The sequence below is a fragment of the Mustelus asterias genome, unplaced genomic scaffold (genome assembly GCF_964213995.1).
Source record: "Mustelus asterias unplaced genomic scaffold, sMusAst1.hap1.1 HAP1_SCAFFOLD_707, whole genome shotgun sequence".
NCBI lineage: Eukaryota > Metazoa > Chordata > Chondrichthyes > Carcharhiniformes > Triakidae > Mustelus > Mustelus asterias.
Genome location: NW_027590656.1, coordinates 153,951 through 181,634, shown reverse-complemented (window position 1 = coordinate 181,634; position 27,684 = coordinate 153,951). Strand labels below are relative to the sequence as shown.

Genomic DNA, 27,684 nt, shown 5'->3' with positions numbered 1-27,684 from the left:
GAAAGAAAGAGCCTGCATTCATATAGCACCCAACCCCCCCACCCCACCTCAGTACATCTTCGTATAAAGATCTTGGGACAGAAAGGGTTACACATTCAGCCAGCGATTTTTAGATTGAGAACGGCACTGGTTGGTCAACATGTATCCTTAATCATTCTCTTTCTCTTGCAGACTGCCTCTGCTGGTACATGTGTGTGTTTGAGAGCAAAATGCACAACCCAATTTTCACTACGCTGCACTTTACAGCCAATGAAAGACCTTCGAAGTGTAGTCACTGCCAGAATGGAGGAAACAGCAGAGCAAATTTGTGCACAGTAAGATCCCAAAAAGAAAAACAAATTAATAAGGGGTTTAGCGATTGGTTGGGGGTTCAATATGTGAGGGGGTCACCAGGGAGAATCCCCCCTAACTCTTTAAAATGAGTTAGAATCCACCCGGGATGTCACTTAGTGCCTTGTTTTAATGTCCCCTATGAAACTCAGTGCCACCGACAGTGCAGCACTCCCTCGGTACTGCACTGGAGGATCAGCCCAGATTTTGTGCTCATGCCTCTGGTTTAGTCTTGAATCCACAGGGTTCCGGCACGGTGACGGGAATGTTGCCCCACCCGACGACAGCGAAGAATGTGGAAAAAAAAATCCAAGTTAAAACAAAAATCAAAAACAACTTCAGGTTTCTGGGTACCCAGATCACCAACAACCTGTCCTGGTCCCCCCCATGCCGACACTATAGTTAAGAAAGCCCCACCAACGCCTCTACTTTCTCAGAAGACTAAGGAAATTTGGCATGTCCGCTACGACGCTCACCAACCTTTACAGATGCCCCATAGAAAGCATTCTTTCTGGTTGTATCACAGCTTGGTCTGGGCTCCTGCTCTGCGCAAGACCGCAAGGAACTACAAAAGGTCGTGAATGTAGCCCAGTCCCATCACGCAAACCAGCCTCCCATCCATTGACTCTGTCTACACTTCCCGCTGCCTCGGGGAAAAGCAGCCGGCATAATCAAGGACCCCCACGCACCCCGGACATTCTCTCTTCCACCTTCTTCCGTCAGGAAAAAGATACAAAAGTCTGAGGTCACGGACCAACCGACTCAAGAACAGCTTCTTCCCTGCTGCTGTCAGACCTTTGAATGGACCTACCTCGCATTAAGTTGATCTTTCTCTACACCCGAGCTATGATTGTAACACTACATTCTGCACTCTCTCCTTTCCTTCTCTATGAACGGTATGCTTTGTCTGTATAGTGCGCAAGAAACACTACTTTTCCCTGTATCCCAATACATGTGACAATAATAAATCAAATCAAATCAAATCAAGTCTCGTCATAGAGTCACAGAGGTTTACAGCATGGAAACAGGCCCTTCGGCCCAACTTGTCCATGCCACCCATTTTTTACCACGAAGCTAGTCCCAATTGTCCGCATTTGGCCCATATCCTTCCATACCCATCTTACCCATGTAACTGTCTAAACGCTTTTTAAAAGACTAAATTGTACCCGCCTCTACTACTGCCTCTGGCAGCTCGTTCCAGATACTCACCACCCTCTGTGTGAAAACATTGCCCCTCTGGACCCTTTTGTATCTCTCCCCTCTCACCTTAAACCTGTGCCCTCTAGTTTTAGACTCCCCGACCTTTGGGAAAAGATATTGACTATCGAGCTGATCTGTGCCCCTCATTATTTTATAGACCTCTATAAGATCACCCCTCAGCCTCCTACGCTCCAGAGAAAAAAGGCCCAGTCTATCCAGCCTCTCCTTATAACTCAAACCATCAAGTCCCGGTAGCATCCTAGTAAATCTTTTCTGCGCTTCTTCTAGTTTAATAATATCCTTTCTATAATAGGGTGACCAGATCCGTACACAGTCAAACCAAAGAAAGTCAATACATCAAATCAAATCAAATCAACTCAAATCAACGCAAATCAAATCAAATCAAATCAAATCAAATAAACTCAAATTAACTCAAATCAAGTCAAATTTCAGGGTTAGATTCTCAGAGAGGGAAGAGATTTAGGGGATCGGGATGAAGACCAGAGGGGGGGGGGTGAGGTTTAATCCATGGATGGGAAAGGGTTTGACATGATCGGAATTTCACAATGTTCTGGATCTCCCAGTCGCCCCGTCCCCGCGTTACCTGATAGTTGGAGCCGTTGTACACGCAGCCGCACTGGTCCCTGGAGACGCACCGGGACCCACTCTGCACAAAGCCCGGGTCGCACCGACAGCCCTCCGCGCAGGGCAGGTCACAGGGCAGAGGTCGGGGGTCGAGGCAGGTGGCCGGGCAGGCCGAGGCACAGGGTTGGTAGTGACTGTTGGATGGGCACTCGAGGGCTGCGGGGGGGAAGAGGAAACAAAACAAACGTCACTCTGTGGACGGAGAAAGAACGGCTACAAGAATAATTTAACAACAATAATGGCAAGAGTGGCTTCAAAATGGCCGTCCCGGCTGAGAGCTATGCATGCTGGGATTTCTGCAGGCCAGTTACCTGGAACTTCTCAGAGGACACAAGGTGTTGGGTTGAACAACTTGTCCTTGGCAGGGAGGAGGAGTTCCTTATAGATCTTTGGAGCCAGTGTTCCTTATCTGGGGACTGGAATGTGAACAAGATGCACTCAAGGGGGTCTCGAGATGATGAGGTCTGGACTGACCATTGCCACCACCCCGGCTGCATTCGATGGGCCTCATCGAACGATGCAATTGGGGTTTACGATCGATTTGTCGGATGGGTGACAGAGAATCTTCCGGAAGCGGGTGGAGAATTGCGGGCAAAGAGCCGCGATAACTCGAAGAGACCAACCATCGCGGGAAACAAGACCTGTGCCCTGAGGGATGCTTCAGAGGAGAAGGAGATAGATTCGACATCGAGGACATTTCTTGGCCGAGGTTTCCCTAAACTTGGCCCAATCTATTTACAGTTACACAGTTAAAGTTGATGTTCAGTTGAAGTTAAAGTGCGGTTTGAGAGTTAAAGTTCAGTAAAGAGTTAATGAGTTGCAACTGTTTATGTTTGAGTTGGTGCTCAAAGTGTTAAGTAAAGGAATTGTTGAACTGCTGTCCTTGTTTTCTGAAGCTGGAATGCTCGGAAGTGTTTAAATTAAAAGCTGGAGAACAAACTCGGAGTGGGGAAGGGGTAGCACGGCTCAGAAAGGGGGATGGTTTTTAGTGGTCCGCTCCTCGCCCGCTCGCTCCCCCCCCGGTACTCACGGCAGAAGGTTTGGTTCCTCCAGGGTAGGATGGTGATGTTGCGATGCTGGCAGGCGGTGATGTAGGTCTCGATGGCCTCACACAGCTGTGGCCTGGCCCCGTCCAGCTCACACATGTCGTACACACAGTCCCTGAAGAAGGCCTGGAGGAAAGGGGCAGACACAACACGGGGAGGGTCACGTGTTTGCGTGTGTGTGCGCGCGCGTTTGCGTTTTCTCCCCCGGAAAGCGGCAGGAACGAGAGAACCTGTCCATCTCTGTCTTAAATACACTCAATGACCCGGTCTCCGCAGCCCTCTGTGGCAACAGATTCCACAGATTCACCCACACTCTGGCTCCTGCTCTGCCCAAGACCGCAAGGAACTCCAAAGGGTCGTGAATGTAGCCCAATCCATCACTCAAACCCAGCCTCCCATCCATTGACTCTGTCTACACTTCCCGCTGCCTCGGGGAAAAGCAGCCAGCATAATTAAGGACCCCCCACGCACCCCGGACATTCTCTCTTCCACCTTCTTCCGTCGGGAAAAAGATACAAAAGTCTGAGGTCACGGACCGACCGACTCAAGAACAGCTTCTTCCCTGTTGCCGTCAGACTTTTGAATGGACGACCTCACATTAAGTTGATCTTTCTCTACACCCTAGCTATGACTGTAACACTACATTCTGCACTCTCTCCTTTCCTTCTCTATGAACGGTATGCTTTGTCTGTATAGCGCGCAAGAAACAATACTTTTCACTGTATCCCAAAACATGTGACAATAATAAATCGAATTAGGGGCGGCACGGTAGCACAGTGGTTAGCACTGCTGCCTCACAGCGCCAGGGACCCGGGTTCGATTCCCGGCTTGGGTCACTGTCTGTGTGGAGTCTGCACATTCTCCCCGTGTCTGCGTGGGTTTCCTCCGGGTGCTCCGGTTTCCTCCCACAGTCTGAAAGATGTGCAGGTTAGGTAGATTGGCCGCGCTAAATTGCCCCTGAGTGTCGGGGGATTAGCAGGATAAATATGTGGGGCTGCGGGGATAGGGTCTGGGTGGGATTGTGGTCAGTGCAGGCTCGATGGGCCGAATGGCCTCCTTCTGCACTGTAGGGATCCCAGGATGAAATCAAATCAAACTGACCAACTGAGGATGTCCCAACAGGTTTGACACCAGCCGAGCATTCACTGAAATTAGTCACGGGTAGGAGGCGGGGAATGGAGCGGCCAATTGGTGCACAGCAAGATCCCACAGCAAGATCAGTGGGCAGGTCATGATATTTTATCAGGGGTTGGTTGAGACTTGAATATTAGTCCGTTCACTATGACTTGGGTGGCGGGGTTGGGGGGGAGGAGGGGGGGCCGGGGGGGGGGGGGGGCGGTGGTGAGGGCGAGGGCGGGCGGTGAGGGGGAGGGGGGGGAATCATTGCCTTGTTGACAAATAGTACCAGGAGTTTTCAAAGTGAGGGGCTGATACTGGTGTCTCATCCACAAGGCCGCATGTCCAAAATGGCCGCACTCCCTCCCTCCCTCCTCCCCCCTTCACCCCTCCAGCTGAACCTGGACTTCTGGAGCGCGATTCGAACCCACCACCCCTCTCCCTCGGAGGTGAGAGTGACACTCCCCCCTTCCCCTTTCCCTGCTCCCCCACTGGACTGAGGTCACACCGGAGCCTCGGGCCTAGTTGGATCTCGACGGGGGAACTGGAGGGAGGGAGTGAGGGTGTGGGGGGAGACCGGAGCGGGGGGGGGGGGGGGGGCAGGGAGTGCGGGAGGTGGAGACAGAGGGAGGGATGGAGTCCCGGTCAGAATGAGGCCTTGGCACTAGGCCGTACGTACCATGGGGTCAATTTGGTAGTGGCAGGAGGAGAAGGGTCCGTATTGGTCCAGCAATATCCCACAGTAGGAGGCTCCTTCGTACGTCTCCCGCTTGTCTTCGGGGCACTGGGGAGTCACCTCGGTGTCCGTCACGGTGCAGCTGTCCAGAGAGAACGGGGAAGATTATTTACACAGTGAATGACACAAAAGGGGCAGCAGAGACATAGTCCATTCGGCCCCTCTGCTCCATGCTGGTCCACTCTAGCCTCCTCTAAACCTACATCATCTCACTCCCATCCCCATATCATTCTCTACCTTTCTCCCTCATCTGTTGATCCAGTTCCCCCCATCTTCAATCTGTCATTCTCCCCCAATCCCCATGGGAGCGAGTCCCGCATTCTCCCCACTCCCCATGGGAGTGAGTCTCACATTCTCCCCACTCCCTGTGGGAGTGAGTCCCGCATTCTCCCCACTCCCCGTGGGAGCGAGTCCCACATTCTCCCCACTCCCTGTGGGAGTGAGTCCCACATTCTCCCCACTCCCCATGGGAGTGAGTCCCACATTCTCCCCACTCCCCGTGGGAGAGCGTCCCACATTGTCCCCACTCCCCATGGAAGTGAGTCCCACATTCTCCCCACTCCCCCCGTGGGAGCGAGTCCCACATTCTCCCCACTCCCCGTGGGAGCGAGTCCCACATTCTCCCCTCTCCCCATGGGAGCGAGTCCCACATTTTCCCCCCACTCCCCGTGGGAGTGAGTCCCACATTCTCCCCAATCCCCGTGGGAGTGAGTCCCACATTCTCCCCACTCCCCATGGGAGTGAGTCCCACATTCTCCCCAATCCCCGTGGGAGTGAGTCGCACATTCTCCCCACTCCCCATGGGAGTGAGTCCCACATTCTCCCCACTCCCCATGGGAGGAAGTCCCACATTCTCCCCACCCCCCAGGGGAGTGAGTCCCACATTCTCCCCACTCCCTGTGGGAGCGAGTCCCACATTCCCCACCACTCCCTGTGGGAGCGAGTCCCACATTCTCCCCAATCCCCGTGGGAGCGAGTCCCACATTCTCCCCACTCCCCGTGGGAGCGAGTCCCACATTCTCCCCAATCCCCGTGGGAGCGAGTCCCACATTCTCCCCACTCCCCTCCATGGGGGGATCCAGAATGAATAAAAAACAATCCAAGGAATTGTCCAATGGAACGGTGCAAAGATACAAAAACAAGACAGACGCCATTCTGCCGCGTGGTTAACGAGACCTGTGAATCTTCCGCCCGATTGTCATGGTGAAGGGCCCGTAGATACGGGGACAAGAGTCATCGTGTTCCCTCCCCATCCCCTCCCCCTCCTCTTCCCCCTCCCTCTTCCCGGATCATCCCACTTACTTCTCATCCACGTTCCAGCTGTTCCCAAAGTTGAGGACTCCGTGCACGATCTGTCCCTCCGGAGTCCGGAAGTCGTCGCCGGGGATTCCATCGTAGTCGCCGCACAGGCCGCAGGTCTGGCCGGCGTAGCTGGGGACAGAGAGAGAGAGAGAGAGAGACGAGGGGTGAGTGACGCTCAAGAAGGTCGGCAAACTCCCCCCCACCGACCCCCACTCCCTCCTCCCACCACCCCCCACCGTCCCACCCGAGAGAGAGAATCTGGTGAACTGGTGCGGCAACAATAATCTCTCCCTCAGTGTCAACAAAACGAAGGAGATTGTCACCGACTTCAGGAAGCGTAAAGGAGAACATGCCCCTGTCTACATCAACGGGGACGCAGTAGAAAGGGTCGAGAGCTTCAGGTTTTTAGGTGTCCAGATCACCAACAACCTGTCCTGGTCCCCCCCACGCCGACACTATCGTTAAGAAAGCCCCACCAACGCCTCTACTTTCTCAGAAGACTAAGGAAATTTGGCATGTCAGCTACGACTCTCACCAACTTTTACAGATGCCCCATAGAAAGCATTCTTTCTGGTTGTATCACAGCTTGGTCTGGGGCTCCTGCTCTGCCCAAGACCGCAAGGAACTACAAAGGGTCGTGAATGTAGCCCAATCCATCACGCAAACCCAGCCTCCCATCCATTGACTCTGTCTACACTTCCCGCTGCCTCGGGGAAAAGCAGCCAGCATAATCAAGGACCCCCACGCACCCCGGACATTCTCTCTTCCACCTTCTTCCATCGGGAAAAAGATACAAAAGTCTGAGGTCACGGACCAACCGACTCAAGAACAGCTTCTTCCCTGCTGCCGTCAGACTTTTGAATGGACCTACCTCGCATTAAGTTGACCTTTCTCTCCACCCTAGCTATGACTGTAACACTACATTCTGCACTCTCTCCTTTCCTTCTCTATGAACGGTATGCTTTGTCTGTATAGCGCGCAAGAAACAATACTTTTCACTGTATCCCAATACATGTGACAATAATAAATCAAATCAAATCAAATAAATAAAATTTTAAAAGAAATCAAATGAAATCAATTCAAGAAAGCAAACAAACCAAATCAAAAAAGGACTTAAAATCAAAACAAAAGGAAATCAAATCAATCCAATCAAAAAGATATCAAATCAAAATCAAATTCAATCAAATCAAATCAGAAAAAAATCTCGTCAAATCAAATCAAATCACAAAAGAAATCAAATCAAATAAACGCGACCCGCGCCGGTGCGGGACACGGGGAGGCCGCGGGATGTACTCACTCGCTGGGGACCGTCACGTCAGCGTGGTGTCTGCCGTCGTACCGAGCGACCAGGCCGAAGTCGGTTCGTACCGCCATGTGTCTGCCCGAGGGTCCCACGACCAATCCGGGGTGGGGGCTGATGGGGGCGGTGACGGGTTTTCCATTCACCTGAACACAACAGACAGTTGGATAGAATTCTCCATTTGAACCTTCGACTGGGAACAGACTCTCACCCGCGGGCTGGGGCATCCGAGCGAGGGGAGGCCATTCAGCCCCTCCAGCACTGCTGGCCCTGGAGAGGGTCCAGAGGAGGTTCACCAGAATGATCCCGGGAATGAAAGGCTTGATGGAGCGTTTGAGGACTCTGGATCTGAGCGGATGGGTAGAGAGGGATATGGGCCAAATGCGGGCAATTGGGACTTGCTTAGGGGGAAAAAAGGACGGAATTGACAAGTTGGGCCGAAGGGCCTGTTTCCATGCTGTAAACCTCTCTGACTCTATGACTCTACTCGATGGAGTTTAGAAGGATGAGGGGGGGATCTTATTGAAACTTACAGAATACTGAGAGGCCCGGATAGAGTGGACACGGGGAAGATGTTTCCATTAGTCGGAGAGACTGGAATCCGAGGGCCCAGCCTCAGAGTAAAGGGACGACCCTTTAGAACCGAGATGAGGAGGAATTTCTCCAGCCAGAGGGTGGTGAATCTGTGGAATGCGTTGCCACAGAGGAGGCCGGGTCACTGAGTGTCTTTAAGATGGAGATAGATCGGTTCCTGATTGGTAAGGGGGTCAAAGGTTGAGGGGAAAAGGCGGGCGAATGGGATTGAGAAGCTATCAGCAATGGTGGAGCAGACTCTATGGGCCGAATGGCCTAATTCTGCTTCTATACCTTATGGTCTTATCCACCCTTCAGTTCGATCAAGGCCAATCCCCATCTCAACCCCTTAACTCCCCAACCCCTCCCCCCATCCCCTTACCCAACCCCAACCCATCGATCGGGCTTCGGACTGTTTCGAGGGACCCCAGCCACGGATGAGGGGAGGGGTGGTGAGTTTACTGGCCTCCACCATCCCCCCCCACAACCATCCCCCCCCGCTCCTCCCCCTTTCCTCTCCCTCCCCCCCTCCCCCACTGCCCCCCCCCCACCTCCCCCTCCCCCTCCGTCTCTCACCTGAACGACTCTGTCCCTGAGCACCGAGACGGTGAGGCCGTAGACACTGACGTGGATGGCTCGGACATAAGACACGGCGGTGCTTCCGCGGCGATGCTCGTTGGCGACGAGGACGGTGAAGGGGGTGCGGCTGGAGTTACAGGTCTTGGCCAGCACGTAGGTGCAGTTCCCTTGGAAGGTGAACTTTCTCTTGTCGAAGGAGGTGTAATGGGGATCCCCGGAGGCAGTGCAGGTGGACGAACCTGTGGAGAGGTCAATGGAGAGCGGGGGAAGGGGGGGGGAGGGAGGTGGGGGAGAAGATGAGTCATTCCCACAATTCCAATCTCTGATGAGTCATTCCCACAATTCCAATCTCTGATGGCCAATGTTAGACCCGGCGCGGAATTCTTTACCTTTGGGGTAACACCCCCGCACTCCGCCCTCGTGGCCACAGTACTCATCTGGAGCACAGCTGGTATCGGTACACTGGACATTGTTGCTGGAGAGACACTTACACACCTGGCTACAGGCCTGGGACCAGATCACCTCACCGGGCTGGAAGCACAGAGAGAGAGAGAGAGAGACTCACGTTAGGACTGCTCCGCACAGGACAAATCAGAAAGGTCCATTGGACACGGATAAGGCCCATTGCCAGAAAGAAAGAGCCTGCATTCATATAGCGCCTCCCCCCCGCACTCCACCTCAGTTCATCTTCGTGTAAAGATCTTGGGACAGAAAGGGTGACACATTCAGCCAGCGATTTTTCGATTGAGAACGGCACTGGTTGGTCAACATGTATCCTTAATCATTCTCTATCTCTCGCAGACTCCCTCTGCTGGTACATGTGTGTGTTTGAGGGCAAAATGCACATCCCAATTTTCACTACGCTACACTTTACAGCCAATGAATGACCTTCGAATTGGAGTCACTGCCGGAATGGAGGAAACAGCAGAGCCAATTTGTGCACAGTAAGATCCCAAAAAGCAAAACAAATTAATAAGGGGTTTAGCGATTGGTTGGGGGTTCAATATGTGAGATGGTCACCAGGGAGAATCTCCCCCCTAACTCTTTAAAATGAGTTAGAATCCACCCGGGATGTCACTTAGTGCCTTGTTTTAATGTCCCCTATGAAACTCAGTGCCACCGACAGTGCAGCACTCCCTCGGTACTGCACTGGAGGATCAGCCCAGATTTTGCGCTCCTGTCTCTGGTTTAGTCTTGAATCCACAGGGTTCCGTCACGGTGACGGGAATGTTGCCCCACCCGGCGACAGCGAAGAATGTGGAACAAAAAATCCAAGTTAAAACAAAAATCAAAAATAACTTCATGTTTCTGGATGTCCAGATCACCAACAGCCTGTCCTGGTCCCCCCCACGCCGACACTATAGTTACGAAAGCCCCACCAACGCCTCGACAGTCTCAGAAGACTAAGGAAATTCGGCATGTCAGCTACGACTCTCACCAACTTTTACAGATGCACCATAGAAAGCATTCTTTCTGGTTGTATCACAGCTTGGTCTGGGCTCCTGCTCTGCCCAAGACCGCAAGGAACTACAAAAGGTCGTGAATGTAGCCCAATCCATCACGCAAACCATCCTCCCATCCATTGACTCTGTCTACACTTCCCGCTGCCTCGGGAAAAGCAGCCGGCATAATCAAGGACCCCCCCCCACGCACCCCGGACATTCTCTCTTCCACCTTCTCCCTTCGGGAAAAAGATACAAAAGTCTGAGGTCACGTACCAACCGACTCAAGAACAGCTTCTTCCCTGCTGCTGTCAGACTTTTGAATGGACCTACCTCGCATTAAGTTGATCTTTCTCTGCACCCTAGCTATGACTGTAACACTACATTCTGCACCCTCTCCTTTCCTTCTCTATGAACGGTATGCTTTGTCTGTACAGCGCGCAAGAAACAATACTTTTCACTGTATCCCAATACATGTGACAATGATAAATCAAATCAAATCAAGTCTAGTCATAGAGTCATTGAGTTTCAAGCATGGAAACAGGCCCTTCGGCCCAACTTGTCCATGCCACCCATTTTTTACCACGAAGCTAATCCCAATTGCCCGCATTTGTCCCATATCCCTCTATACCCATCGTACCCATGTAACTGTCCAAAAGCTTTTTGAAAGATAAAATTGTACCCGCCTCTACTACTACCTCTGGCAGCTCGTTCCAGACACTCTGCGTGAAAAAACTGCCCCTCTGGACCCTTTTGTATCTCTCCCCTCTCACCTTAAACCTATGCCCTCTAGTTTTAGACTCCCCTACCTTTGGGAAAAGATATTGACTATCTCGCTGATCTGTGCCCCTCATTATTTTATAGACCTCTATAAGATCACCCCCTCAGTCTCCTACACTCCAGGGAAAAAAGTCCCAGTCTATCCAGCCTCTCCTTATAACTCAATCCATCAAGTCCCGGTAGCATCCGAGTAAATCCTTTCTGCGCTCTTTCTAGTTTAATAATATCCTTTCTATAATAGGGTGACCAGATCCGTACACAGTCAAACCAAAGAAAGTCAAATCCCATCAAATCAAATCAAATCAAATCAAATCAACTCAAATCAAATCAAATCAAATCAAATCAAATCAAATCAACTCAACTCAAATCAAATCAAATCAACTCAAATCAAGTTATATTTCAGGGTTAGATTCTCAGAGAGGGAAGAAATTCAGGCGATGGGGATGAAGACCAGAGGGGGGTGAGATTTAATCCATGGATGGGAAAGGGTTTGACATGATCGGAATTTCACAATGTTCTGGATCTCCCAGTCGCCCCGTCCCCGCGTTACCTGATAGTTGGAGCCGTTGTACACGCAGCCGCACTGGTCCCTGGAGACGCACTGGGACCCACTCTGCACAAAGCCCGGGTCGCACCGACAGCCCTCCGCGCAGGGCAGGTCACAGGGCAGAGGTCGGGGGTCGAGGCAGGTGGCCGGGCAGGCCGAGGCACAGGGTTGGTAGTGACTGTTGGATGGGCACTCGAGGGCTGCGGGGGGGAGGGGGTGAAGAGAAAACAAAACAAGCGTCACTCTGTGGACGGAGAAAGAACGGCTACAAGAATAATTTAACAACAATAATGGCAAGAGTGGCTTCAAAATGGCCGTCCCGGCTGAGAGCTATGCATGCTGGGACTTCTTGCGGCTAGTTACCTGGAACTTCTCAGAGGACACAAGGTGTTGGATTGAACAACTTGTCCTTGGCAGGGAGGAGGAGTTCCTTACAGACCTTTGGAGCCAGTGTTCCTTATCTGGGGACTGGAATGTGAACAAGATGCACTCAAGGGGGTCTCGAGATGATGAGGTCTGGACTGACCAATGCCACCACCCCGGCTGCATTCGATGGGCCTCATCGAACGATGCAATTGGGGTTTACGATCGATTTGTCGGATGGGTGACAGAGAATCTTCCGGAAGCGGGTGGAGAATTGTGGGCAAAGAGCCGCGATAACTCGAAGGGACCAACCATCGCGGGAAACAAGACCTGTGCCCTGAGGGATGCTTCAGAGGAGAAGGAGATAGATTTGACATCGAGGACCTTTCTTGGCCGAGGTTTCCCTAAACTTGGCCCTATCTATTTACAGTTACACAGTTAAAGTTGATGTTCAGTTGAAGTTAAAGTGCGGTTTGAGAGTTAAAGTTCAGTAAAGAGTTAATGAGATGCAACTGTTTATGTTTGAGTTGGTGCTCGAAGTGTTAAGTAAAGGAATTGTTGAAGTGCTGTCCTTGTTTTCTGAAGCTGGAATGCTCGGAAGTGTTTAAATTAAAAGCTGGAGAACAAACTCGGAGTGGGGAAGGGGTAGCACGGCTCAGAAAGGGGGATGGTTTTTAGTGGTCCGCTCCTCGCCCGCTCGCTCCCCCCCCCGGTACTCACGGCAGAAGGTTTGGTTCCTCCAGGGTAGGATGGTGATGTTGCGATGCTGGCAGGCGGTGATGTAGGTCTCGATGGCCTCACACAGCTGTGGCCTGGCCCCGTCCAGCTCACACATGTCGTACACACAGTCCCTGAAGAAGGCCTGGAGGAAAGGGGCAGACACAACACGGGGAGGGTCACGTGTTTGCGTGCGTGTGCGTGCGCGCGCGTTTGCGTTTTCTCCCCCGGAAAGCGGCAGGAACGAGAGAACCTGTCCATCTCTGTCTTAAATACACTCAATGACCCGGTCTCCGCAGCCCTCTGTGGCAACAGATTCCACAGATTCACCCACACTCTGGCTCCTGCTCTGCCCAAGACCGCAAGGAACTCCAAAGGGTCGTGAATGTAGCCCAATCCATCACTCAAACCCAGCCCCCCATCCATTGACTCTGTCTACACTTCCCGCTGCCTCGGGAAAAGCAGCCAGCATAATCAAGGACCCCCACACACCCCGGACATTCTCTCTTCCACCTTCTTCCGTCGAGAAAAAGATACAAACTCTGAGGTCACGCACCGACCGACTCAAGAACAGCTTCTTCCCTGCTGCTGTCAGACTTTTGAATGGACCTACCTCGCATTAAGTTGATCTTTCTCTACACCCTAGCTATGACTGTAACACTACATTCTGCACCCTCTCCTTTCCTTCTCTATGAACGGTATGCTCTGTCTGTATAGCGCGCAAGAAACAATACTTTTCACTGTGTCCCAATACACGTGACAAGAATAAATCAAATCAAATCCTTCTCCCCTATGTACTCTATGAACGGTATGCTTTGTCTGTATAGCGCGCAAGAAACAATACTTTTCACTGTATCCCAGTACACGTGACAAGAATAAATCAAATCAAATCCTTCTCCCCTATGTACTCTATGAACGGTATGCTTTGTCTGTATAGCGCGCAAGAAACAATACTTTTCACTGTATCCCAATACGTGTGACAATAATAAATCGAATTAGGGGTGGGCACAGTAGCACAACGGGTTAGCACTGCTGCCTCACAGCGCCAGGGACCCGGGTTCGATTCCTGGCTTGGGTCACTGTCTGTGTGGAGTCTGCACATTCTCCCCGTGTCTGCGTGGGTTTCCTCCGGGTGCTCCGGTTTCCTCCCACAGTCCGAAGGTGTGCAGGTTAGGTGGATTGGCCGTGCTAAATTGCCCCTGAGTGTCGGGGGACTAGCAGGATAAATATGTGGGGTTGCGGGGATAGGGTCTGGGTGGGATTGTGGTCAGTGCAGGCTCGATGGGCCGAATGGCCTCCTTCTGCACTGTAGGGATCCCAGGATGAAATCAAATCAAACTGACCAACTGAAGATGTCCCAACAGGTTTGACAGCAGCCGAGCATTCACTGAAATTAGTCACGGGTAGGAGGCGGGGAATGGAGCGGCCAATTGGTGCACAGCAAGATCCCACAGCAAGATCAGTGGGCAGGTCATGATATTTTATCAGGGGTTGGTTGAGACTTGAATATTAGTCCGTTCACTATGGCGTGGGTGGCGGGGTTGGGGGGGGGGGGGGTGGGGGTGGGGGCGGGCGGGGGGGGGGGGCGCGGGGGGGGTGCGGTGGTGAGGGGGAGGGCGGGCGGTGAGGGGGAGGTGGGGAATCATTGCCTTGTTGACAAATAGTACCAGGAGTTTTCAAGGTGAGGGGCTGATACTGGTGTCTCATCCACAAGGCCGCATGTCCAAAATGGCCGCACTCCCTCCCACCCTCCCGCCCCCCCCTTCACCCCTCCAGCTGAACCTGGACTTCCGGAGCGAGATTCGAACCCACCACCCCTCTCCCTCGGAGGTGAGAGTGACACTCCCCACCTTCCCCTTTCCCTGCTCCCCCACTGGACTGAGGCCACACCGGAGCCTCGGGCCTAGTTGGATCTCGGCGCGGGACTGGAGGGAGGGACTGAGGGTGTGGGGGGAGACCGGAGCGGGCGGGGGGGGGGGGGGGGCAGGGAGTGCGGGAGGTGGAGACAGAGGGAGGGATGGAGTCCCGGTCAGAATGAGGCCTTGGCACTAGGCCGTACGTACCATGGGGTCAATTTGGTAGTGGCAGGAGGAGAAAGGTCCGTATTGGTCCAGCAATATCCCACAGTAGGAGGCTCCTTCGTACGTCTCCCGCTTGTCTTCGGGGCACTGGGGAGTCACCTCGGTGTCCGTCACGGTGCAGCTGTCCAGAGAGAACGGGGAAGATTATTTACACAGTGAATAACACAAAAGGGGCAGCAGAGACATAGTCCATTCGGCCCCTCTGCTCCATGCTGGTCCACACTAGCCTCCTCTAAACCTACATCATCTCACTCCCATTCCCATATCATTCTCTACCTTTCTCCCTCATCTGTTGATCCAGTTCCCCCCATCTTCAATCTGTCATTCTCCCCCAATCCCCATGGGAGCGAGTCCCGCATTTTCCCCACTCCCCATGGGAGTGAGTCTCACATTCTCCCCACTCCCTGTGGGAGTGAGTCCCGCATTCTCCCCACTCCCCGTGGGAGCGAGTCCCACATTCTCCCCACTCCCTGTGGGAGTGAGTCCCACATTCTCCCCACTCCCCGTGGGAGAGCGTCCCACATTGTCCCCACTCCCCATGGAAGTGAGTCCCACATTCTCCCCACTCCCCGTGGGAGCGAGTCCCACATTCTCCCCACTCCCCCCGTGGGAGCGAGTCCCACATTCTCCCCACTCCCCGTGGGAGCGAGTCCCACATTCTCCCCTCTCCCCATGGGAGCGAGTCCCACATTTTCCCCCCACTCCCCGTGGGAGTGAGTCCCACATTCTCCCCAATCCCCGTGGGAGTGAGTCCCACATTCTCCCCACTCCCCATGGGAGTGAGTCCCACATTCTCCCCAATCCCCGTGGGAGTGAGTCGCACATTCTCCCCACTCCCCATGGGAGTGAGTCCCACATTCTCCCCACTCCCCATGGGAGGAAGTCCCACATTCTCCCCACCCCCCAGGGGAGTGAGTCCCACATTCTCCCCACTCCCTGTGGGAGCGAGTCCCACATTCCCCACCACTCCCTGTGGGAGCGAGTCCCACATTCTCCCCAATCCCCGTGGGAGCGAGTCCCACATTCTCCCCACTCCCCGTGGGAGCGAGTCCCACATTCTCCCCAATCCCCTGGGAGCGAGTCCCACATTCTCCCCACTCCCCTCCATGGGGGGATCCAGAATGAATAAAAAACAATCCAAGGAATTGTCCAATGGAACGGTGCAAAGATACAAAAACAAGACAGACGCCATTCTGCCGCGTGGTTAACGAGACCCTGTGAATCTTCCGCCCGATTGTCATGGTGAAGGGCCCGTAGATACGGGGACAAGAGTCATCGTGTTCCCTCCCCATCCCCTCCCCCTCCTCTTCCCCCTCCCTCTTCCCGGATCATCCCACTTACTTCTCATCCACGTTCCAGCTGTTCCCAAAGTTGAGGACTCCGTGCACGATCTGTCCCTCCGGAGTCCGGAAGTCGTCGCCGGGGATTCCATCGTAGTCGCCGCACAGGCCGCAGGTCTGGCCGGCGTAGCTGGGGACAGAGAGAGAGAGAGAGAGAGAGACGAGGGGTGAGTGACGCTCAAGAAGGTCGGCAAACTCCCCCCCACCGACCCCCACTCCCTCCTCCCACCACCCCCCACCGTCCCACCCGAGATAGAGAATCTGGTGAACTGGCGCGGCAACAATAATCTCTCCCTCAGTGTCAACAAAACGAAGGAGATTGTCATCGACTTCAGGAAGCGTAAAGGAGAACATGCCCCTGTCTACATCAACGGGGATGAAGTAGAAAGGGTCGAGAGCTTCAGGTTTTTAGGTGTCCAGATCACCAACAACCTGTCCTGGTCCCCCCCATGCCGACATTATAGTTAAGAAAGCCCCACCAACGCCTCTACTTTCTCAGAAGACAAAGGAAATTTGGCATGTCAGCTACGACTCTCACCAACTTTTACAGATGCACCATAGAAAGCATTCTTTCTGGTTGTATCACAGCTTGGTCTGGGCTCCTGCTCTGCCCAAGACCACAAGGAACTAAAAAAGGTTGTGAATGTAGCCCAATCCATCACGCAAACCAGCCTCCCATCCATTGACTCTGTCTACACTTCCCGCTGCCTCGGGGAAAAGCAGCCGGCATAATCAAGGACCCCCCACGCACCGCGGACATTCTCTCTTCCACCTTCTTCCGTCGGGAAGGAGATACAAAAGTCTGAGGTCACGTACCGACCGACTCAAGAACAGCTTCTTCCCTGCTGCCGTCAGACTTTTGAATGGACCGACCTCGCATTAAGTTGATCTTTCTCTACACCCTAGCTATGACTGTAACACTACATTCTGCACCCTCTCCTTTCCTTCCATATGTACTCTATGAACGGTATGCTTTGTCTGTATAGTGCGTTGGAAACAATATTTTTCACTGTATCCCAATACATGTGACAATAATAAATCAAATCCTTCTCCCCTATGTACTCTATGAACAGTATGCTCTGTCTGTATAGTGCACAAGAAACAATACTTTTCACTGTATCCCAGTACATGTGACAATAATAAATCAAATCAAATAATAAATAAAATTTAAAAAGAAATCAAGTTAAATCACAAAGAAATCAAATGAAATCAAAGAGAAATCGCATCAAATCAGTTCAAGAAAGCAAACAAACCAAATCAAAAAAGGACATAAAATCAAATCAGATCAAAAAGGAAATCAAAACAAAAGGAAATCAAATCAAAAAGATATCAAATCAAAATCAAATTAAATCAAATCAAATCAGAAAAAAATCTCGTCAAATCAAATCAAATCACAAAAGAAATCAAATCAAATAAACGCGACCCGCGCCGGTGCGGGACACGGGAAGGCCGCGGGATGTACTCACTCGCTGGGGACCGTCACGTCAGCGTGGTGTCTGCCGTCGTACCGAGCGACCAGGCCAAAGTCGGTTCGTACCGCCATGTGTCTGCCCGAGGGTCCCACGACCAATCCGGGGTGGGGGCTGATGGGGGCGGTGACGGGTTTTCCATTCACCTGAACAGAACAGACAGAGGAGTGAGGATCGGAGAGTGTGCGGGGGTGGGGTGGGGGGGCGGGGAGGGGGTGGGGGAGGGGGTGGGGGGGAGGGGGGTGCGGGTGTGGGGGGGGCGGGGAGGGGGTGGGGGAGGGGGTGGGGGTGGAGGGCAGGGGGGAGTGGGTAAATATCGGCCCCGGATGGGGCGGAGGGAACCGGAGGTGGAATTAACTCCATCCCAATGTAGCAATTCCAGGGAATGGGAAGTGGGGGGTTGGGGGTTGAGACTCGGGAACGCCGTGCTTGGGATGGGAGTGCGTCGCTCGGGAATCAGTTGGATAGAATTCTCCGCTTGAACCTTCTACTGGGAACAGACTCTCGCTCGGGGCTGGGGCATCCGAGCGAGGGGAGGCCATTCAGCCCCTCCAGCACTGCTGGCCCTGGAGAGGGTTCAGAGGAGGTTCACCAGAATGATCCCGGGAATGAAAGGCTTGATGGAGCGTTTGAGGACTCTGGATCTGAGCGGATGGGTAGAGAGGGATATGGGCCAAATGCGGGCAATTGGGATGAGCTTAGGGGTTTAAAACAAAAAGGGCGGCATGGACAAGTTGGGCCGAAGGGCCTGTTTCCATGCTGTAAACCTCTCTGACTCTATGACTCTACTCGATGGAGTTTAGAAGGGTGAGGGGGGGATCTTATTGAAACTTACAGAATACTGAGAGGCCCGGATAGAGTGGACGCGGGGAAGATGTTTCCATTAGTCGAAGAGACTGGGATCGGAGGGCCCAGCCTCAGAGTAAAGGGACGACCCTTTAGCACCGAGATGAGGAGGAATTTCTCCAGCCAGAGGGTGGTGAATCTGTGGAATTCGTTGCCACAGAGGAGGGCGGATCATTGAGTGTCTTTAAGATGGAGATAGATCAGTTCTTGATTGGTAAGGGGGTCAAAGGTTGAGGGGAAAAGGCGGGCGAATGGGATTGAGAAGCTATCAGCAATGGTGGAGCAGACTCGATGGGCCGAATGGCCTAATTCTGCTTCTATACCTTATGGTCTCATCCGCCCTTCAGTTCGATCAAGGCCAATCACCATCTCAACCCCTTAACTCCCCAACCCCTGCCCCCATCCCCTTACCCAACCCCAACCCATCGATCGGGCTTCGGACTGTTTCGAGGGACCCCAGCCACGGATGAGGGGAGGGGTGGTGAGTTTACTGGCCTCCACCATCCCCCCCCACAACCATCCCCCCCCGCTCCTTCCCCTTTCCTCTCCCTCCCCCCTCCCCCACTGCCCCCCCCCCCACCTCCCCCTCCCCCTCCGTCTCTCACCTGAACGACTCTGTCCCTGAGCACCGAGACGGTGAGGCCGTTGACACTGACGTGGATGGCTCGGACATAAGACACGGCGGTGCTTCCGCGGCGATGCTCGTTGGCGACGAGGACGGTGAAGGGGGTGCGGCTGGAGTTACAGGTCTTGGCCAGCACGTAGGTGCAGTTCCCTTGGAAGGTGAACTTTCTCTTGTCGAAGGAGGTGTAATGGGGATCCCCGGAGGCAGTGCAGGTGGACGAACCTGTGGAGAGGTCAATGGAGAGCGGGGGAAGAGGGGGGATGGAGGTGGGGGAGAAGATGAGTCATTCCCACAATTCCAATCTCTGATGAGTCATTCCCACAATTCCAATCTCTGATGGTCAATGTTAAAACCGGCGCGGAATTCTTTACCTTTGGGGTAACACCCCCGCACTCCGCCCTCGTGGCCACAGTACTCATCTGGAGCACAGCTGGTATCGGTACACTGGACATTGTTGCTGGAGAGACACTTACACACCTGGCTACAGGCCTGGGACCAGATCACCTCACCGGGCTGGAAGCACAGAGAGAGAGAGAGAGAGACTCACGTTAGGACTGCTCCGCACAGGACAAATCAGAAAGGTCCATTGAACACGGATAAGGCCCATTGCCAGAAAGAAAGAGCCTGCATTCATATAGCACCTCCCCCCCTACCTCAGTACATCTTCGTGTAAAGATCTTGGGACAGAAAGGGTTACACATTCAGCCAGCGATTTTTAGATTGAGAACGGCACTGCTTGGTCAACATGTATCCTTAATCATTCTCTATCTCTCGCAGACTCCCTCTGCTGGTACATGTGTGTGTTTGAGGGCAAAATGGACAACCCAATTTTCACTACGCTACACTTTACAGCCAATGAAAGACCTTCGAATTGGAGTCACTGCCGGAATGGAGGAAACAGCAGAGCCAATTTGTGCACAGTAAGATCCCAAAAAGCAAAACAAGTTAATAAGGGGTTTAGCGATAGGTTGGGGGTTCAATATGTGAGGGGGTCACCAGGGAGAATCCCCCCTAACTCTTTAAAATGAGTTAGAATCCACCCGGGATGTCACTTAGTGCCTTGTTTTAATGTCCCCTATGAAACTCAGTGCCACCGACAGTGCAGCACTCCCTCGGTACTGCACTGGAGGATCAGCCCAGATTTTGTGCTCATGCCTCTGGTTTAGTCTTGAACCCACAGGGTTCCGGCACGGTGACGGGAATGTTGCCCCACCCGGCGACAGCGAAGAATGTGGAAAAAAAAATCCAAGTTAAAACAAAAGTCAAAAACAACTTCAGGTTTCTGGGTACCCAGATCACCAACAACCTGTCCTGGTCCCCCCCATGCCGACACTATAGTTACGAAAGCCCCACCAACGCCTCGACAGTCTCAGAAGACTAAGGAAATTTGGCATGTCAGCTACGACTCTCACCAACTTTTACAAATGCACCATAGAAAGCATTCTTTCTGGGTGTATCACAGCTTGGTCTGGGGCTCCTGCTCTGCGCAAGACCGCAAGGAACTACAAAAGGTCGTGAATGTAGCCCAATCCATCACGCAAACCAGCCTCCCATCCATTGACTCTGTCTACACTTCCCGCTGCCTCTGGCAGCTCGTTCCAGACACTCACCACCCTCTGTGTGAAACAATTTTCCCTCTGGACCCTTTTGTATCTCTCCCCTCTCACCTTTAACCTATGCCCTCTAGTTTTAGACTCCCCTACCTTTGGGAAAAGATATTGACTATCCAGCTGATCTGTGCCCCTCATTATTTTATAGACATCTATAAGATCACCCCTCAGCCTCCTACACTCCAGGGAAAAAATTCCCAGTCTATCCAGCCTCTCCTCATAACTCAAACCATCAAAACCCGGTAGAATCCTAGTAAATCTTTTCTGTGCTCCTTCTAGTTTAATAATATCCTTTTTATAATTGGGTGACCAGATCTGTACACAGTCAAACCAAATAAAGTCAAATCCCATCAAATAAAATCAAATCAACTCAAATCAATGCAAATCAAATCAAATCAAATCAAATCAACTCAAATCAATTCAAATCAAATCAAATCAAATCAAATCAAATCAAATCAAATCAACTCAAATCAATTCAAATCAAATCAAATCAAATTTCAGGGTTAGATTCTCAGAGAGGGAAGAAATTCAGGCGATGGGGATGAAGACCAGAGGGGGGTGAGATTTAATCCATGGATGGGAAAGGGTTTGACATGATTGGAATTTCACAATGTTCTGGATCTCCCAGTCGCCCCGTCCCCGCGTTACCTGATAGTTGGAGCCGTTGTACACGCAGCCGCACTGGTCCCTGGAGACGCACCGGGACCCACTCTGCACAAAGCCCGGGTCGCACCGACAGCCCTCCGCGCAGGGCAGGTCACAGGGCAGAGGTCGGGGGTCGAGGCAGGTGGCCGGGCAGGCCGAGGCACAGGGTTGGTAGTGACTGTTGGATGGGCACTCGAGGGCTGCGGGGGGGAGGGGGTGAAGAGAAAACAAAACAAGCGTCACTCTGTGGACGGAGAAAGAACGGCTACAAGAATAATTTAACAACAATAATGGCAAGAGTGGCTTCAAAATGGCCGTCCCGGCTGAGAGCTATGCATGCTGGGATTTCTGCAGGCCAGTTACCTGGAACTTCTCAGAGGACACAACGTGTTGGGTTGAACAACTTGTCCTTGGCAGGGAGGAGGAGTTCCTTATAGATCTTTGGAGCCAGTGTTCCTTATCTGGGGATCGGAATGTGAACAAGATGCACTCAAGGGGGTCTCGAGATGATGAGGTCTGGACTGACCAATGCCACCACCCCGGCTGCATTCGATGGGCCTCATCGAACGATGCAATTGGGGTTTACGATCGATTTGTCGGATGGGTGACAGAGAATCTTCCGGAAGCGGGTGGAGAATTGCGGGCAAAGAGCCGCGAGAACTCGAAGGGACCAACCATCGCGGGAAACAAGACCTGTGCCCTGAGGGATGCTTCAGAGGAGAAGGAGATAGATTCGACATCGAGGACATTTCTTGACCGAGGTTTCCCTGAACTTGGCCCTATCTATTTACAGTTACACAGTTAAAGTTGATGTTCAGTTGAAGTTAAAGTGCGGTTTGAGAGTTAAAGTTCAGTAAAGAGTTAATGAGTTGCAACTGTTTATGTTTGAGTTGGTGCTCGAAGTGTTAAGTAAAGGAATTGTTGAACTGCTGTCCTTGTTTTCTGAAGCTGGAATGCTCGGAAGTGTTTAAATTAAAAGCTGGAGAACAAACTCGGAGTGGGGAAGGGGTAGCACGGCTCAGAAAGGGGGATGGTTTTTAGTGCTCCGGTTCTCGCCCGCTCGCTCCCCCCCCCGGTACTCACGGCAGAAGGTTTGGTTCCTCCAGGGTAGGATGGTGATGTTGCGATGCTGGCAGGCGGTGATGTAGGTCTCGATGGCCTCACACAGCTGTGGCCTGGCCCCGTCCAGCTCACACATGTCGTACACACAGTCCCTGAAGAAGGCCTGGAGGAAAGGGGCAGACACAACACGGGGAGGGTCACGTGTTTGCGTGTGCGTGCGTGCGCGCGCGTTTGCGTTTTCTCCCCCGGAAAGCGGCAGGAACGAGAGAACCTGTCCATCTCTGTCTTAAATACACTCAATGACCCGGTCTCCGCAGCCCTCTGTGGCAACAGATTCCACAGATTCACCCACACTCTGGCTCCTGCTCTGCCCAAGACCGCAAGGAACTCCAAAGGGTCGTGAATGTAGCCCAATCCATCACTCAAACCCAGCCTCCCATCCATTGACTCTGTCTACACTTCCCGCTGCTTCGGGGAAAAGCAGCCGGCAGAATCAAGGACCCCCACGCACCACGGACATTCTCTCTTCCACCTTCTTCCGTCGGGAAAAAGATACAAAAGTCTGAGGTCACGTACCAACCGACTCAAGAACAGCTTCTTCCCTGCTGCTGTCAGTCTTTTGAATGAACCGACCTCGCATTAAGTTGATCTTTCTCTACACCCTAGCTATGACTGTAACACTACATTCTGCACTCTCTCCTTTCCTTCTCTATGAACGGTATGCTCTGTCTGTATAGCGTGCAAGAAACAATACTTTTCACTCTACCCAGTACATGTGACAATAATAAATCAAATCCTTCTCCCCTATGTACTCTATGAACGGTATGCTTTGTCTGTATAGCGCGCAAGAAACAATACTTTTCACTGTATCCCAATACATGTGACAATAATAAATCAAATTAGGGGCAGCACGGTGGCACAGTGGGTTAGCACTGCTGCCTCACAGCGCCAGGGACCCGGGTTCGATTCCCGGCTTGGGTCACTGTCTGTGTGGAGTCTGCACATTCTCCCCGTGTCTGCGTGGGTTTCCTCCGGGTGCTCCGGTTTCCTCCCACAGTCCGAAAGATGTGCAGGTTTGGTGGATCGGCCTTGCTAAATTGCCCCTGAGTGTCGGGGGATTAGCAGGGTAAATATGTGGGGTTGCGGGGTTAGGGTCTGGGTGGGATTGTGGTCAGTGCAGGCTCGATGGGCCGAATGGCCTCCTTCTGCACTGTAGGGATCCCAGGATGAAATCGAATCAAACTGACCAACTGAGGATGTCCCAACAGGTTTGACACCAGCCGAGCATTCACTGAAATTAGTCACGGGTAGGAGGCGGGGAATGGAGCGGCCAATTGGTGCACAGCAAGATCCCACAGCAAGATCAGTGGGCAGGTCATGATATTTTATCAGGGGTTGGTTGAGACTTGAATATTAGTCCGTTCACTATGACTTGGGTGGCGGGGTTGGGGGGGAGGAAGGGGGTCCGGGGGGGGGCGGTGGTGAGGGGGAGGGCGGGCGGTGAGGGGGAGGGGGGGGAATCATTGCCTTGTTGACAAATAGTACCAGGAGTTTTCAAAGTGAGGGGCTGATACTGGTGTCTCATCCACAAGGCCGCATGTCCAAAATGGCCGCACTCCCTCCCTCCCTCCTCCCCCCTTCACCCCTCCAGCTGAACCTGGACTTCTGGAGCGCGATTCGAACCCACCACCCCTCTCCCTCGGAGGTGAGAGTGACACTCCCCCCTTCCCCTTTCCCTGCTCCCCCACTGGACTGAGGTCACACCGGAGCCTCGGGCCTAGTTTGATCTCGACGGGGGAACTGGAGGGAGTGAGGGTGTGGGGGGAGACCGGAGCGGGGGGGGGGGGGGGGGAGGGAGTGCGGGAGGTGGAGACAGAGGGAGGGATGGAGTCCCGGTCAGAATGAGGCCATGGCACGAGGCCGTACGTACCATGGGGTCAATTTGGTAGTGGCAGGAGGAGAAGGGTCCGTATTGGTCCAGCAATATCCCACAGTAGGAGGCTCCTTCGTACGTCTCCCGCTTGTCTTCGGGGCACTGGGGAGTCACCTCGGTGTCCGTCACGGTGCAGCTGTCCAGAGAGAACGGGGAAGATTATTTACACAGTGAATGACACAAAAGGGGCAGCAGAGACATAGTCCATTCGGCCCCTCTGCTCCATGCTGGTCCACTCTAGACTCCTCTAAACCTACATCATCTCACTCCCATCCCCATATCATTCTCTACCTTTCTCCCTCATCTGTTGATCCAGTTCCCCCCATCTTCAATCTGTCATTCTCCCCCAATCCCCATGGGAGCGAGTCCCGCATTCTCCCCACTCCCCATGGGAGTGAGTCTCACATTCTCCCCACTCCCCGTGGGAGCGAGTCCCACATTCTCCCCCAATCCCCATGGGAGCGAGTCCCACATTCTCCCCACTCCCCGTGGGAGCGAGTCCCACATTCTCCCCACTCCCCGTGGGAGAGCGTCCCACATTGTCCCCACTCCCCATGGAAGTGAGTCTCACATTCTCCCCACTCCCCGTGGGAGCGAGACCCACATTCTCCCCCAATCCCCGTGGGAGCGAGTCCCACATTCTCCCCACTCCCCGTGGGAGCGAGTCCCACATTTTCCCCCACTCCCCGTGGGAGCGAGTCCCACATTCTCCCCCACTCCCTGTGGGAGCGAGTCCCACATTCTCCCCACTCCCTGTGGGAGTGAGTCCCACATTCTCCCCACTCCCTGTGGGAGCGAGTCCCACATTCTCCCCACTCCCCGTGGGAGCGAGTCTCACATTCTCCCCTCTCCCCGTGGGAGCGAGTCCCACATTCTCCCCACTCCCCGTGGGAGCGAGTCCCACATTCTCCCCCACTCCCCATGGGAGCGACACCCACATTCTCCCCACTCCCCGTGGGAGCGAGTCCCACATTTTCCCCCACTCCCCGTGGGAGCGAGTCCCACATTCTCCCCCACTCCCCGTGGGAGCGAGTCCCACATTTTCCCCCACTCCCCGTGGGAGCGAGTCCCACATTTTCCCCCACTCCCCATGGGAGCGAGTCCCACATTTTCCCCCACTCCCCATGGGAGCAAGTCCCACATTCTCTCCCACTCCCCGTGGGAGCGAGTCCCACATTCTCCCCCACACCCCGTGGGAGCGAGTCCCACATTCTCCCCACTCCCCATGGGAGCGAGTCCCACATTTTCCCCCACTCCCCATGGGAGCAAGTCCCACATTCTCTCCCACTCCCCGTGGGAGCGAGTCCCACATTCTCTCCCACTCCCCGTGGGAGTGAGTCCCACATTCTCCCCCACTCCCCCTGGGAGTGAGTCCCACATTCTCCCCTCTCCCCATGGGAGCGAGTCCCACATTCTCTCCCACTCCCCTCCATGGGGGGATCCAGAATGAATAAAAAACAATCCAAGGTATTGTCCAATGGAACGGTGCAAAGATACAAAAACAAGACAGACGCCATTCTGCCGCGTGGTTAACGAGACCCTGTGAATCTTCCGCTCGATCGTCATGGTGAGGGGCCCGTAGATACGGGGACAAGAGTCATCGTGTTCCCTCCCCATCCCCTCCCCCTCCTCTTCCCCCTCCCTCTTCCCGGATCATCCCACTTACTTCTCATCCACGTTCCAGCTGTTCCCAAAGTTGAGGACTCCGTGCACGATCTGTCCCTCCGGAGTCCGGAAGTCGTCGCCGGGGATTCCATCGTAGTCGCCGCACAGGCCGCAGGTCTGGCCGGCGTAGCTGGGGACAGAGAGAGAGAGAGAGAGAGAGACGAGGGGTGAGTGACGCTCAAGAAGGTCGGCAAACTCCCCCCCACCGACCCCCACTCCCTCCTCCCACCACCCCCCACCGTCCCACCCGAGAGAGAGAATCTGGTGAACTGGTGCGGCAACAATAATCTCTCCCTCAGTGTCAACAAGATGAAGGAGATTGTCACCGACTTCAGGAAGCGTAAAGGAGAACATGCCCCTGTCTACATCAACGGGGACGAAGTAGAAAGGGTCGAGAGCTTCAGGTTTTTAGGTGTCCAGATCACCAACAACCTGTCCTGGTCCCCCCCATGCCGACACTATAGTTAAGAAAGCCCCACCAACGCCTCTACTTTCTCAGAAGACTAAGGAAATTTGGCATGTCAGCTACGACTCTCACCAACTTTTACAGATGCCCCATAGAAAGCATTCTTTCTGGTTGTATCACAGCTTGGTCTGGGGCTCCTGCTCTGCCCAAGACCGCAAGGAACTACAAAGGGTCATGAATGTAGCCCAATCCATCACACAAACCCAGCCTCCCATCCATTGACTCTGTCTACACTTCCCGCTGCCTCGGGGAAAAGCAGCCGGCATAATCAAGGACCCCCCACGCACCGCGGACATTCTCTCTTCCACCTTCTTCCGTTGGGTAGAAGATTCAAAGGTCTGAGGACACGTCCCAACCGACTCAAGAACAGCTTCTTCCCTGCTGCTGTCAGACCTTTGAATGGACCTACCTCGCATTAAGCCAATCTTTCTCTACACCCTAGCTATGACTGTAACACTACATCCTGCACCCTCTCCTTTCCTTCCATCTGTACTCTTTGAACAGTATGCTTTGTCTGCATAGTGCGTTGGAAACAATACTTTTCACTGTATCCCAATACATGTGACAACAATAAATCAAATCCTTCTCCCCTATGTACTCTATGAACGGGATGCTTTGTCTGTATAGCGCGCAAGAAACAATACTTTTCACTGTATCCCAGTACATGTGACAAATCAAATCATAAATAAAATCAAAAAAGAAATCAAGTCAAATCACAAAGAAATCAAATGAAATCAAAGAGAAATCACATCAAATCAGTTCAAGAAAGCAAACAAACCAAATCAAAAAAGGACATAAAGTTAAATCTGATCAGAAAGGAAATCAAATCAAAAGGAACTCAAATCAATCCAATCAAAAAGATATCAAATCAAAATCAAATTAAATCAAATCAAATCAGAAAAAAATCTCGTCAAATCAAATCAAATCACAAAAGAAATCAAATCAAATAAACGCGACCCGCGCCGGTGCGGGACACGGGGAGGCCGCGGGATGTACTCACTCGCTGGGGACCGTCACGTCAGCGTGGTGTCTGCCGTCGTACCGAGCGACCAGGCCGAAGTCGGTTCGTACCGCCATGTGTCTGCCCGAGGGTCCCACGACCAATCCGGGGTGGGGGCTGATGGGGGCGGTGACGGGTTTTCCATTCACCTGAACACAACAGACAGTTGGATAGAATTCTCCACTTGAACCTTCGACTGGGAACAGACTCTCACCCGGGGCTGGGGCATCCGAGCGAGGGGAGGCCATTCAGCCCCTCCAGCACTG

At 53.1% G+C, this 27,684-nt stretch overlaps 1 protein-coding gene across 1 annotated transcript in view; it reads right to left on the bottom strand.

Moving 5' to 3' along the window:
- The window catches only part of LOC144487293 (IgGFc-binding protein-like), a gene marked incomplete at its 3' end in the record, with an annotated part of 192,889 nt that overhangs the window by 36,372 nt on the left and 128,833 nt on the right, over nucleotides 1–27,684 (bottom strand). Inside the window, exons 76-94 of the mRNA XM_078205374.1 lie at nucleotides 27,419–27,567; nucleotides 25,954–26,082; nucleotides 24,285–24,423; nucleotides 22,376–22,517; nucleotides 21,296–21,492; nucleotides 19,409–19,550; nucleotides 19,018–19,259; nucleotides 17,564–17,712; nucleotides 16,099–16,227; nucleotides 14,740–14,878; nucleotides 12,680–12,821; nucleotides 11,600–11,796; nucleotides 9,217–9,358; nucleotides 8,825–9,066; nucleotides 7,673–7,821; nucleotides 6,376–6,504; nucleotides 5,017–5,155; nucleotides 3,206–3,347; nucleotides 2,135–2,331 (exon numbers count right to left, since the gene is read on the bottom strand). Of these exons, the coding sequence (XP_078061500.1) occupies nucleotides 2,135–2,331; nucleotides 3,206–3,347; nucleotides 5,017–5,155; nucleotides 6,376–6,504; nucleotides 7,673–7,821; nucleotides 8,825–9,066; nucleotides 9,217–9,358; nucleotides 11,600–11,796; nucleotides 12,680–12,821; nucleotides 14,740–14,878; nucleotides 16,099–16,227; nucleotides 17,564–17,712; nucleotides 19,018–19,259; nucleotides 19,409–19,550; nucleotides 21,296–21,492; nucleotides 22,376–22,517; nucleotides 24,285–24,423; nucleotides 25,954–26,082; nucleotides 27,419–27,567 (3,036 nt within the window). The remainder of the gene's footprint in view (nucleotides 1–2,134; nucleotides 2,332–3,205; nucleotides 3,348–5,016; nucleotides 5,156–6,375; nucleotides 6,505–7,672; nucleotides 7,822–8,824; nucleotides 9,067–9,216; nucleotides 9,359–11,599; nucleotides 11,797–12,679; nucleotides 12,822–14,739; nucleotides 14,879–16,098; nucleotides 16,228–17,563; nucleotides 17,713–19,017; nucleotides 19,260–19,408; nucleotides 19,551–21,295; nucleotides 21,493–22,375; nucleotides 22,518–24,284; nucleotides 24,424–25,953; nucleotides 26,083–27,418; nucleotides 27,568–27,684) is intronic.